At 29.8% G+C, this 13,863-nt stretch overlaps 1 protein-coding gene across 2 annotated transcripts in view; it reads left to right on the top strand.

The window, feature by feature from the left end:
• Nucleotides 1–13,863, top strand: part of LOC117177553 (alpha-tubulin N-acetyltransferase-like) — a 62,432-nt gene that overhangs the window by 32,725 nt on the left and 15,844 nt on the right. For both annotated transcript variants that reach the window (XM_033368355.1, XM_033368354.1), the window contains 3 exons: nt 10,174–10,267; nt 10,370–10,454; nt 10,850–10,896. In XM_033368355.1, coding sequence (XP_033224246.1) covers nt 10,174–10,267; nt 10,370–10,454; nt 10,850–10,896 — 226 coding nt within the window. The remainder of the gene's footprint in view (nt 1–10,173; nt 10,268–10,369; nt 10,455–10,849; nt 10,897–13,863) is intronic.

Below are 13,863 nucleotides of genomic sequence, written 5' to 3'. Positions count from 1 at the left end.
TCAGTAATGGCCCATCAAAGGACCGAAAGTCGGTATTACTCCGACAAACTATACTCCAAGTAGAAAAACCGGAGTCTGGCTCAGCAATGGCACCTTACTGGGTCCGAAGTTGGTATTATTCTGGCAAACCAGGTTGGAAGTCAAAAAGCCAGAGTTTGGCCCAGTAACGGCCCATCAAAGGACGGAAAGTAAGTATTACTCCGATAAATCATGTTAGAAGTGTATAAGCCAGAGTCTGGCTCAGCAATTGGACTTTACTGGGCTCGAGGTCGGTATAATTCTGGCAAACCAGGTTGGAAGTATAAAAGCCAGAGTCCGGCCCAGTAACGGCCCATCCAAGGACGGGAAGTCTGTATTACACCAATCTGAAATCGTTTGCTCATATCATTCTAAATTAAAAAAAAAAGAAAGTTTAAAATCAAATGAAATTTGACACAAAGTGTCGATCAATTTGTTTTGTAAACGACTAAGAAAATTATAAGAAATGGAAACATTTTTATTTTAAAACACAATAAAAATATGATTTTGAGTGAAAAATGAATTTTTTTTGGCCCCTTTTAAATTTTTGTATGTTTTTATTAATTATATGCTGCACGTACAAAAATCTTCAAAATTTAATCAGGGCTTTGCGGTAAATTGAGTTTTAAAAAAAGGCGAGTCTTAAAATTCCAAATCCTGTAACTCTGAATTTAGATAATTTTGGAATTCTTTTTGATCCATAAACTTTATAAACTGTGCATAGGTTTTCAATCGTTTCAAATATGTTTCATCAGGTAAATAATTTTTCATTTTCAATGAATTTCTAGTATAAATTAAATTATTTATATCAAGGGAGACCACCCTACAGTAGATAATGACCCTACAGTAAATAATCAACAATTAAAGATACTTAAGTATGAAGAATCATGAGTTAATTGTAATTAATAGTTAAGACATGATACGTGTTATATATTATAATTAAATAAATTTCTTTACTTATGTCTGTGCTTATAATTAAGGATTATCTACTTCAGGACCATTATCTACTGTAGGATAGTCTCCCTTAACTCTAGAAATTCTTTAATTAATAATCAATCGATCTTTATGAAATACACTTTTCCTTTCTAACCCATTTTCATATTTATATACACTTAATAAATTCACTGACATACTTGAAGTAAAATTAGCGTTGGGAATGTTTTCCAAGGAGATACACTTGAGCTACCATCGCAGAATGCAGAATATAATTATATGCTATAATTGGAATCTGAACTTGCGTGGTTAATACAGAAATTGAGAACAAATATTTATATCTCTGTATGTTAAAGTGAATCATAAAACGATTATATTTTTTTATTGAAAAGGAATTGTTAAAAAAGATAAAAAGTTTCACTGAATTTAGCGTACCGTCAACATTTTTTCATAAGTTGAATGATTATAAAACCTTCTTGCACGCGATTTTTTTAGCGTCCTTATCTTTAATGTTTAATCAGAGTTCTGACACTTTTCGTAAACTTTGAACTAATTAAAACTTCCTTAAATCGATACTTTACAAGAATATCTGTTTATCGAATTACTAATCAAACCAAAGAGATGTCTTTAACAAAATAGTTAAGTTTTCTACAAAATAATTAAAATTGCAAAAAATAGTTGAATTTATAACAAACTAGCTGAATTTTTAGCCTACAAAGATGTATTTCCAACCAAGAAATCTAGTTTTCGATGAAAAGATGAATTTTTAACAAAATGCATGAATTTTCAACCAAATAGTTGACTTTTCAACTAAAGAAAATAAGTTTCCAACCCAAAATGCAAGAGTCAAATTGTCAGTTTAAACAATTACTTTTCATCAAAAATAAAAAGGAATTTTGAACCATTTTAATTCAACGAAAAAGGGGAATTTGTAATAAAATAGTAAAATTATTAACCAAAAAGAAGAAATTACAACAAAGTAGTTAAGCTTCCAAGCTGTAAAAAGTCAAATGGTTTAAAAATATTTAACTTTTAGAGTGACAAAGATCAATTTTCAACAAGAAAGTTAACCAAGTACATGAACTTTAATCACATTGTTGAACTTTTACCGAAAAAGATTAAAATTTTGACTCAATATTTGAATTTTAAACTAAAAAAAGATAAATATTCAACCAAAAATGGAAACGTTAAGTTTTCAGTTTAAAACATCAAATAAAAAAAGCATTCAACAAAATAATTGAATTTTTAAACAAATAGCTGAGTTTTTTAAATAAGAGAGCTAACCAAATACTGGAATTTTATCAAATAGTTAAATTTTTTACTAAAAAAATGTTTTCACTAAATATTTGAATTTTCAACTAAAACGGAAGCAGTAAATTTCCATTTAAAAAAATAGATTGGAAAAAAAAGTGTCAACCAATTAAATCCAACCAAAAACTTGCCACCAAAAAATATGTCTTTAACAAAATAGTTAAGTTTTCATTCAAATAATGAAACGTTCGACAAAATAGTTTTAGTTTTAACGAAATACTTGTATTTCCTACCAAGCTAGATGACATTTGAAAGAAAAATATGCATTTTCCACAAAAAAGTTAACATAAAACCAAATGGTTCAACTTTCATCTAAAAAAGTTTATTTTCAGCTAAACGTATAATAGTTGCTAATTCAACCAAAAAAGATCTTAAATTGACGAATTTTGAAAAAAACCTAAATTTTCAGTTAAAATATTTATTTTTAACGAATAAATTGTATTTTTAACCAAAAAGGATGAATTTGTGATAAAATACATAAAATTGAATTTTCCATAAAATCCACTTTCCATGTTCTCGAAATTCAGCCGGAAAAATAAAGTCGAATTTAATGGGAAACCCCCATTTCAGTATCTTATTCAATATTTTCTTGAAATTCTTACTTGCATAAAGACATTTTGTGAGTTTTATATATACAAGACTTGTAATACAGACAAAATAATTTGTGTGGCCACGTGCATTTTTTTATTTTTCTTACGATTGATAGAAGATACCATAAAAGAGTACAGGTATTTTTTGTAGAACTTTTTAAAACAAGCCAACTTTTTCTTTGTATTTTGTCGAGTATGTCGCTCTTCGAAGGAGAATGCGTGAACTCAATTTTTAAAAAAAAATCCTTTTAACCAGAAATTCAGTTTAGCTCTGTATAATTTGGAATGCATTCAGTCCGTAATTATTAATTTTAAAAATGTTGTTTAAAGACACAACTAGAAAACCAATTTTATAATTTTTCAGGATACAAATTGCATTCGGTAAGAAAATGAGGGTTTTCAATTATTATTAGTATATTTTTTAAATTTATATTCAATAGAAAGTTTTTGTATGTGCAGGATACATTTCGAAGCATGTAGTCTTTAAAGTTTAAACTATACATTTCAAGATAAAACCATTTTGATGGTTTTCATGTTAGACTTACAATAGTCAAATATTTATTTACCCGATTTTTTTTTCAAATTTACACAATTTATTATTCGTGAGGAAGCAATTTAACTGCCACGTAGTTTACTTTGAGAAAAATTTCCCAGGTTTATTGAATTATTTGATTTTTAATAGTTGATTTTAGAATAATGAATCGTTGATAAACTTAAATTGTTAACGCGGATTTACTATGAAAAATATAAATTTTTGAAATTTTTTAAAAGCGTATAAGCCATTTTGATCATTTTACTTTAAAACGGACAAAGTCGTCATATTTAACCGAACAAAAATCTGTGCTGTGTTTGATTTCTTTGGACTGTTTAAAAAATTTTAAAAATAGTAACTCATTTCTCGATTTCAAAGTACTCTATGTAAAATATTTTTAATTTTCTTATGTAAAAAATGTATGTTTCAAAGCTATTAAATCACTGTTGAAAATTCGATAGCAGATGAGTAACTATCGACTTCTGTTATAGTTTCCAGTTACCTAAACCAATCTGAACTATTAATCCCAAAACTGTTCAACATCTATTAACATTATCAACTCGCTTTACTTGCTGGAATCATGCAAGACGAGCCAAGATTTATCGAAGGTCGATCAATCTCACTTTGTAGTTTATAATCGGTCTGGCTCCGAGTTACTTATCCTAAATTGGTAATTTGATGGCAAGTTTAAAATCGCGGTCAATGCTATCCAGAGTTGATTTATGAGTATGTCTCAGCATGCAACTTCATTGGGTGGAAAATAGGACTTCCAAATCTAATATTTTTTCGGGAAAACTTCCTACAGTGGATAATGCAACCTATAGTAGATAATCATAAATTCAATGTCCAAATATACGAGAAATAATCGATTTTAAATTTAACCCTTAATTGGCACTGTTGTTGTCAATATACGTAACTGGCACTGAAGGGCAATATTTACCCGAGCGTACTCAAGCAAGACTCACGCAGCCGGTGTTTAATATTGTTGCATAACAAAATTATCTAATGTAATTTATAGTATGTTTTGCAAAGTCAAATTGTTTTTATAATGATTTATTTAAATTAATTTAATAAAAAAATTGTTGAAAATTAAAAACGGAAAAAATCAGTTTTTTTACTTAAAAAATCATAACTCGAGTAATTTTTAATATTGTTAGCTAACAAGTTATGAGTACATGCTTAAGATACTATAGTTTAAAAAAAAATTACTGTGATTTTGATGCTTTCAAAAAAGGTATTTATTTTGCAAAATGAAAACTCAATTTTTCACTCAAATTGAACACCATATATTTCACTATTCATATCACTTTATTTTTATTTAAATGGACAAAAACTTTTTAAAATTGTTACAAAATAGTTATAAATGTATATAAATGTAAAAATAACGCTAAATTAAATTTTAAATAAAAATTTTTTAACCTAGCAATTTCCATCTTGGCCTGAACAGTCGCTGCATATAACTGCGCGGTGCTTTTAGTACATTGGGCCCCTGTATGAGCAACCGGTTAATTTAGGGTTTCTGCCATCTAAAAAACAAGAAACTATGAAATAATGAATAAAAAAATTTATTTTTCTTAAAATGATATACTTACGTTGGAAATGTATAAAAAATCACAAAAATAACTAGCAAAAATTTGTGAAAAAAATAACTTTTTGGTTCACTGATGGCACACGGGGTAATTAATGCCCCCACAATTTTTGGAGACTACTTTGAATGACAGCCCAACGGTCACTGACGCCTGCTGTTCTATTCTCACGTATTGTATCTTCAGTTAGTGATGTCATCTACTGCTAAATGTCGTTCATAGTCCATTTGATCGAATCTAGTACGCTTATTTTGAGCTCAAATATTTGTTGGGAAATTTTTACCCACAGTGCCAATTAAGGGTTAATTTATTAATACGAATCAACAAGCAACAACGATATCGTGGTCAACATTTTTTTCTTTCGAATTTTCATTCATATCGCTCGCAAACTTGTTTGAATCCAGAAAAGAATAAATACGTTTAAAAAAATGATAGAGTTTTCGCAAGCCCCGTGAAGGTGAGCACGTATTTCCCAAAAGAAAAAGAATACGTTATTCTAAATTCTATTCATCATCGAGAATATTAGATGAATAAAGCAGAAAATCAATATTCTTCTTTTGAATTAGACAGAATAGGGTACAAAATAACTATTCGAATTTCAGCCCCTCCATAATTCTTGTTTTATACAGTCCCAAAAAATCTCAGAAATTAAAAATGGGATTTTTCAAGTTTTTGGTGCTAATTATGGATTTTTGCGGTTTTTAAATACGCATTATTTCTAATACATAAAATAATTAATTAAATATAACAGAAATAAATGTTTAAATACTTTGTTATTAATTATAATATTATTTTCTTAGAATATTGCTAGAAAGTTGCCGCTTTTGTCAAATTTGCTACTTTTTGTCCAATTTGAACAATTTATTATTATTTTTAATAATATTATCTTCGAAATGGTAGAAACTTGTGGTTTTTTCTAAAAATTTTAACTTTTTGTTTACCTTTCACTTAGAGTGTGGTAATTGGTAATAAAATTTAAAATATACAAATGTTTAAACAAATTATTATTGTTTATAAATATCTTCTCTTGTATTAATGCTAGGTAGCTGCGATTTACCCCGAAATTTGTAATATCTTGTCCACTTCTTACTTACTGAGTTAATAATAATTGTAATTTACAAAAATAAATTTTTAAACAATTCATTATGATTTATGAAGTAATAAACCATAATAAATCCACGTCAAGTGATAACAAGAATTTTTTTCATTTTGGTAGATCGGCGTATATATTTATATATTGGGGAAGAAAAATTCCCTTAAAAGATTTTGAAAATAAAAAAAAAAAATGGCGGAGATATAGGAGTTCGAAATTTTCTGTAACTTTGTTCCAAATATTTTGTATCTTCGGATATAATTAACCGATTTGACTTTTTATGCTCTGAAATTGTTTGTATTGATGTGTACTAGACTAATCTCGCGGTTTTGAGAATACGTGTCCTTCGATTTTTTTTATAAGAAGCCATATATGTGATCCACATGTCCTGAAAATTTCATCTGGGGACACCTGCAGTTAATCAGAAAATAAATAAAACGTAAGGTTTTGCACAAAGAAGCAACGCAGCTACAGTGTGGCGTAGCGCAGTCATGTGACTCTTCGGAAAAGTCAATGCTCTTAATTAAACACTTTGATTTATAAAATTCGTAAGTAAAGGTGAACATCTTTTCTAGAAAAAAATTTACAAAGTTTAAACATTATTTCAAACAACTGAATAAGTAGGAACGACATGTAAAAAAAAGTTAGTATGGAATACAAGAACGCACGATTTAGTTCGACGTACTTTGAACGATTTACGCATTTTACTTCTTTTTTTTAAATACGGGTACAATATTATAGTCTTCGAAATTTTCAAAAAGGTTTGTCATTACTTCGGTCTTCGTAATGGGAATGAAATCTTGTATTTGTTTTGTACCCTTAATTGTAATAAAATTGTTAAATCTTTCGATAACGTGCTTCTTCTGCTTTGTATTCGTAGTTATTGCAGAATTCGACATGAAAGTCTTTGAAATGTCCTTTAGTCCAGTCGTGTATTTCTTTAACATTTGTGATCTGATTGTCGTACGGATCTTTTACGCACAACATCGTTTTTTCTGACAAAGTTTTTCTCAGTTCTTGTGTCTAGAGAAGATAGAAATCCTTTTGAATTTATTATTTCTTGAGCTTTACATGACATGCGATAAGAAGAATTGAAAACGGATTGACATTTCTTACTCCAGGGTGGAAATTTAAGTCGGGGGCTGGCTAGTCTACGGCTGGAGAGCCCGGCTTTAAGTTGGGAGCTGGCCGGGGTTTCTGATGGGAATCCGACCAGCATCGTCACGCTGCGCTGGCCAGCGTCCGGCACTGGAGCATGGCCGGGAGCTGGCCGGGAACTGGTCGGGAGCTGGTCGGGAGCTGGACAGGGATTTCGACCGTGGCCCGGACAAGATTAATTGCTGCTTTACTAGATTTAAATAATTCGTGTTTCAATTGTATGAGGAGCATCTGTCACTGAGTTAAGGGATCAATTTGATTCTTTTTTAATGTAGAATTGGAGCATATTAATATATAACATTCCACACGCCCAGCACACAGGCAACATTTACTATTTTCACGTAGTCTTTGACAGACAAAAAAGATTTAAAAAATAAATATTAAATGATTGCGAGTATTTTGCCTTTAAATGTTAATTCCTGTTTATAGTAAATACATATATTACATTTTTAAACATTATATTACAAATAAAATGTCTAACGCTACGGGGTTTTGAACCTACATATATCTATACCTAAATCTTACGCCTAACAGTCGGGAGTGCTAACCACTGCGCTAAACCGACAAGTTGAAATTCGTTGAAAAAGCCATCCTCATAAGGTACAGTTCAGAAAAGTTAAAGTACCAACTTTTAAGTACTCTTTTTCTAATTATTTAATATCATGCGGCGTTATGTAAATATAAAATACACGAACTTTTAACAGGAATATCAGTAAAATACTTTTTAAATAAATAATTTAAATCGATTACAATTTTTCTTCGCGTGATATTTTATTTTTTCCCGTTTTAGATTATTTTACAACTTTTTACAATGACAGGAAATGTAATTTTTTATGAAAATTTAAAATTTTCAACGACGGGACTCAGAAATTCAACCGTGAACGTTGAAAATTTCTTAATGATAAAAGTTTTTTGTCTTTCGTGCAAGGTTTAGGTTTTAGGTGTTTTATACTATTTTACAACGTTTAAGATTGATATAAAATGTAATTTTTTCTGAACATTTGCAATTTTTCATAAAGATGGAACTTAGAATTTTTTTCTTAAAAAAAAGCAGTTCGAATTTCAAAAAATTGTCTTCGAATTTTTGTCACAAAATACATGGTTTGAAAGTCTGAACTCATGAAACCTTAAAATTTGTGGTGTGAAAAAGACATTCACCCAATATTTTTTCACGCGTGGAACATCCATGCGGGTATACGCATCCATTTTTTAATGAAATCAGACACAGTAATTAAGTTATAAAGAAAGTTTAACAATTTTATTATTGCCAATCAGCTCCCGGCCAGATACCGGCTGAGCATTCGATCATAAGATTTGTCCGATCAGAACCGAGTCCGCCCCCGACTGGGGTTTTGACATAAATTTTGTTCAGCGAGTCCCCGACCAGCGCACGGCTAGGCTCTTAAAAAACAAACATACTTGTAGCCCGGCCAGTCCCCGACCAGAAACCTTGTTGTACCAGGGCTAACCTGGGCTATTTCCACACGGGCTGTTAGCAAAATGCTTTTGTTGAATTCAGCTTTTTCTACATTTCCCCTCAAATAAACTATAATTTCATCATTTTACTGAACAGGATTTTCATCAAAAATTTGGAGCGTATCTTTTCACATACTTTTCTGAAGACGTCTTGCTTTTGTTTCTTAGTTTTTAGCTCAAGAAAATTGATCTCTTCTACGAGAATTCGTAAACAGGCGTTTGCAGAGGAAACAGCTTTCTCTTTTTGTTTAGTTTAAAGAATTCAGTGTCACTTTCAGATACAATATTACTGTTGGAAAAATCACGACTTTAATGTATTAGAAACCATTTATATTTGAAAAGCCACAAAAAATCGTCATAAAATATTTAATGAGGAATACAAATTTCCCATTGCTATTTATTTATTAAAAGTTTATAGAGGCTTAAATTCAAGCTAAAATAGATTCTGAATTCTAAAATCCCTGAATACCTTTTATCCTGATTCAATTTTTTCTGATAATGTTCAAAAATCTTATAAACTGCAAATTTTGGTGTAAAACCTTTTACATTTTTTTTCGAAATTTAAGACTATCTTTTGAAATCTTTTACAATTTTATTTTGTTTGGAATCAATTTTTTAAAGTAAAAAGACATATTAAATTTCCTATAAATATTGAGAAAATTTTATATTATCTTCAAAACCTTTTAGGATTCTTAAAAAGCTTCTAATTTTGGTTGGAAATCTTTAAAAATCGGCATTTCTTACGACTTCTTAAACAGCTTCTTTTTTAGAAATCATCAAAAATCTACATTTTGTTAAAAAAGTTTCGAAAACTTTAGATTGGCAGTTTTTTAATCTTTTCAAATCTTCTAAAACTTGTATATATCTTTTGAAATAATTTTAAAAAATTGAAATCTTCATAAAGTGAAATTTATCTTTTAAAAATAACGTGTGGGTATCGGTAATTTTTTCGTTGCCACTACCAAAATCTCTTTACCGTTACCGTCGTGGTAAATTAAGATATTTTGTTCATAATTTGTTTTTCTCATCCCTTTAAAAGTTTAAAAAAGTTTTCAAATTATAAAATGTAATAGCAAAATTTTAAGAACAGAATTATTTCCCAATGTTTAAAAATAATTAAAATGTTATGTTTGATCAATAAAGTTCAGAAACATTAAAAAATAAATCGTGTGATTAAATAAAATTAGTTATTTGGAAATAAGTATTTATAAAATATAAATAATAAATATAAAATTAATTTTAATAAGTATATAAATTTTTAATATTTATTAATTGAAAAACAAACTGAAAACAGCCGCTAAAAGTCATATTCACCCAGTATCACAACCAATCAGGTTTTAGACAACAATGTAAGCGATATCTCATGACTACTGCTTAAAAAAAGGATTTTGATTAAGCTTAAAACTTTATATATCTTCTAGTTAACAAATATATTCTGGAAAAAATAAATTTTTGAATAAATAATTCATGTTTCAGAGGAACAGGAAGTTTCTAGGAACAACAGATATAGTCAGTCAGCTGCGTCAGATAGCAGGAATCTTAGTTTCACTGAAAACCAAAATGGAAGGAGGTTTGTAATTTTTATTAAATTATGAATTTTAAGCTTTTAGGTAACTAAAATTTTTAAGCTATTTAAATTAATTTTCATATGTAATATTGATTCATATTTCAGTCTTATTGGAGGTTCAGCATCGGCTCTACCACGTAGTGCCTATGGCAGGTATGCTGCCGCACGTCCACCTTGCTCTATGGCAACAGTAAGGCAAAATTTATATTAAAAATAAATATAATACTCTTTTCAACAAACTAAAACAATCAGTAGCTTTAATGTAAGCAGTATAAGAATCATCCAAGGGAAAGAGAAAGCGAAACTGCCCAACATTGCTAAAAGTGTTTGAATTCTGGAAATTATTTTTTTTTTCAAACTAATTTTTGTATTAGAAAATATTTATAGAATACAATGTTATGAAAGATTTTTTCATTTTCATATTTCTAACTTTTGCATTTCTCATTATAAATTAAATCATTTTCTGTTATGTGTGTACTATTTTAAGAAGCTTCCTAGGTATTGGTTTTAACAATGAATTCAAAAGTAGGTCGTATGTTATAATAAGTAGTTGGACAACTAATAATAGATTAACGCTTTTTCTAGATAATTCATAACACTGCCGTGCTTGGCCAACCAGCCGAGCGATCAGGGTGAGTGAAATTGAGGTTAACAACCGCTATTCGCCAATCCTTTAACCTTTTTTTAATTTGCTTTCGTCTTCATCTATAAAAAAGAATTACAAAAGCTTGTTACCTTAGTGTTTGACACGTTACCAGTAAAAAGTAACGCGTTACAAACAAACGCATCGTATTTCGTTTTCTTTTAATAACTTATTTTTTCAAAAAGTTTATAAGTCAAACAAAATTATAGAACAATAAGAATGTATCCTGCTATGCCGAACAATAATCGAAGAAGTATGTATGGCAAAAATAAAATCCCATATTTCGGATATAATACGAGGGTAGTTTGAAAAATCCATATAAAAATGAAAGCTATTTAATTCTCCAGGCGAAACCATTTTTATGTTTCAACGCAGTCCAATTTTGCAAAATAGGCATTCGTTTCCTCAATCATCTTCTTGTTTAAATATAATCTCCTTTATACCAGCAATTTTTTTTATGTACACTAGGAATCCCATTCAAATGCGTTTTTGGGTACGGGCCTAAATGGGCTTCACTTAAATCGAACGCAACATTCGCTCGCTCCAAACTTAAATATTCACAACCGTTTCAAACCATTATTTTTAGATTTTGAGGCATACTAACAGCTTACGCAACTGACGCTCTGAGGGCTCTGCCCATTTTATCGCTAAGTTACAGTTTGTCAGGCATGACTGAGCACCGCCTCTATTTTGGTCCCGCGGTCCCCGCATCAACAACATGCTGAGAACAGAACTTCCAGGAATGACTTAAATGGGAGTCGCAGTGTATTTGGGAAAAGTTAGTAGTCCAAGAAAGCCAAATCTGGAGAATAGGGGGTATGCGATACGAGTTGGATCCCTAATGTAGCAATTTTGGCGACCACAACTGCAGAGGATTTTTTCATGATGGAACATAACTTTCTTATGTACCAAACCTGGACGTTTTTCTTGCATCTCGGCTTATAAACGGCCCAAAAATAATGCATAGTATATACCTATAATAATATTACCCTTTTCCAAGTAGTTGACGACAATTATTCCTTGCCAATCCCAAATGATAGTCGGCATAATCTTCTCGACTGAAGAAACGATCTTCGCCTTCTTTGGCACTGATTCCTCTCTGGCAACCCATTGTTTGGACTGTTTCTTGGTTTCAGGCGCGTATAGTGCTGTGTTAATGTTTTATTCAAAATGACAAAACGAAGCCTAAAATCCAGTGAAATCTTCTTTAACAGCTGCAAACTGTCCTTTGAACATGTCATACGATTTTGGTTTTTGTCGACTATGAGCAATAGGGTGGTCCAAAAATGCATGGCAACATTTTTTGTATGCTAGAGGGCAATGACCCCCCCCCCTCCCCATTTTATTCCAAATCCGAAAAAAGAAATTCCCTAATTTTTTATTTTTTTTTTATTTTAACAGGTGTCAGTTTTGACTCCAAGTTTCCCATATAAAATGCATGGGGAAAAATCACTTTTTTGAGTTTTGAGAATAATTTTTTAGAGTTTAAATAAATGTGACGGGAAATTATGGGGTTCTATAGATAAGTATCCAACGAAGCATTTCATCTATCAAACATATGGGTTTGACACCCCTGACACATCCCCACGAGTACCTGAAAACTACTCTTAAAACAAAAAATGTCAATTCTTCATGAAATCGACAATTTGAACAATGTATTCTCTTCTTTTTTTTACTTAAAATTAATAATACTGGTCTAGTGGGATATTTATTATAACTGGTTGATTAGGTTTGAATTATTTAAACAAATGGAGTTTGTTTGAATAATTTTTTTTTCTTCGAAAATTCGTTTTTCCCCTAAAAATTATTACTATCAGTCTAATTGAATAATTATTAACATACTTTCATTAATTGTTTATTATTGAAACAAATGGAATTTGTTTAAAGAATTTTTTCGAAAATTCATTTTATTTCCCTAAAAATTATTACTATTCGTCTAGTGGAATATTGATTAACATTAGTTGATTAATTTTCAATAGTTTAAGCAAATAAAATTTGTTAAAATTTTTATTTATGAAACTTATTATTTCTTCTGTGGAATATTTATCAACATTGTTTGATTAATTTTATTTTTTGAATTCTTAAAAAATAAACATTATTACTTAAATATAACTGATTAATTAATCAGTAATTAATTATTACTGATAAATATTCCACTAGACCCACAATAATCATTCTTATTAAAAAAAAAATTCGAAAGAAATTATTCAAACAAATTCCATTTGTGTAAATAATTTAAAATGAATAAACTTATGTTAGTAAATATTCCGCCAAACCAATAGTGATATTTTTTTGGGAAAAAACGAATTTTCAAAAAAAAAAATTACACTTGTTTAAACAATTGAATATTAATAAACCAATGTTATTAAATATTCCACTAGACTGGTAGTAATAATTTTAAGGGGGGAATGTTATTAAAAATTATTTAAACAAATTCAGTTTGTTTAAATAATTAATGACTAATTAAACAATGATAATAAATTTTCCACTAGACGAATAGTAATAATTTTAAGTAAAAAAATACAAGAATCCAGTGCTCAAAAGGTCGATTTCATGAAGAATTGACAATTTTTGTGATTTTTCCCCATGCATTTTACATTGGAAACTTCAAGTCAAAACCGGCACCTATTGAAATAAAAAATAAATAAATAAAAAATTATGGAATTTCTTTTTTTCGGATTTGGAATGAAATTGGGGGGATCGTTGCCCTCTAAAAAAACCGTTTTTGGGCTATCCTAATAAGCAACCGCGAAGCCCATCTTGCGGATAGCTTTCTCATGCCTAAAGTTTGATGCAAAATTTATGAACCATTTTCTCTAAGATGCCCGCAGTACTAGAAATCTCAGCTTCATTCTTCTACCATCCATCATCATATCGTGGACTTTATCAATCATCTCAATTCGAACAAGCATAACGTCTTATACGTATTATTTCGCAAGCTCAGGGGGGGGGGGGG

This window comes from Belonocnema kinseyi, chromosome 7 (genome assembly GCF_010883055.1).
Source record: "Belonocnema kinseyi isolate 2016_QV_RU_SX_M_011 chromosome 7, B_treatae_v1, whole genome shotgun sequence".
Classification (NCBI taxonomy): Eukaryota; Metazoa; Arthropoda; class Insecta; order Hymenoptera; family Cynipidae; genus Belonocnema; species Belonocnema kinseyi.
The sequence above is the reverse complement of the archived record's forward strand: the minus strand, read 5'-3'. Positions and strand labels throughout refer to the sequence as shown.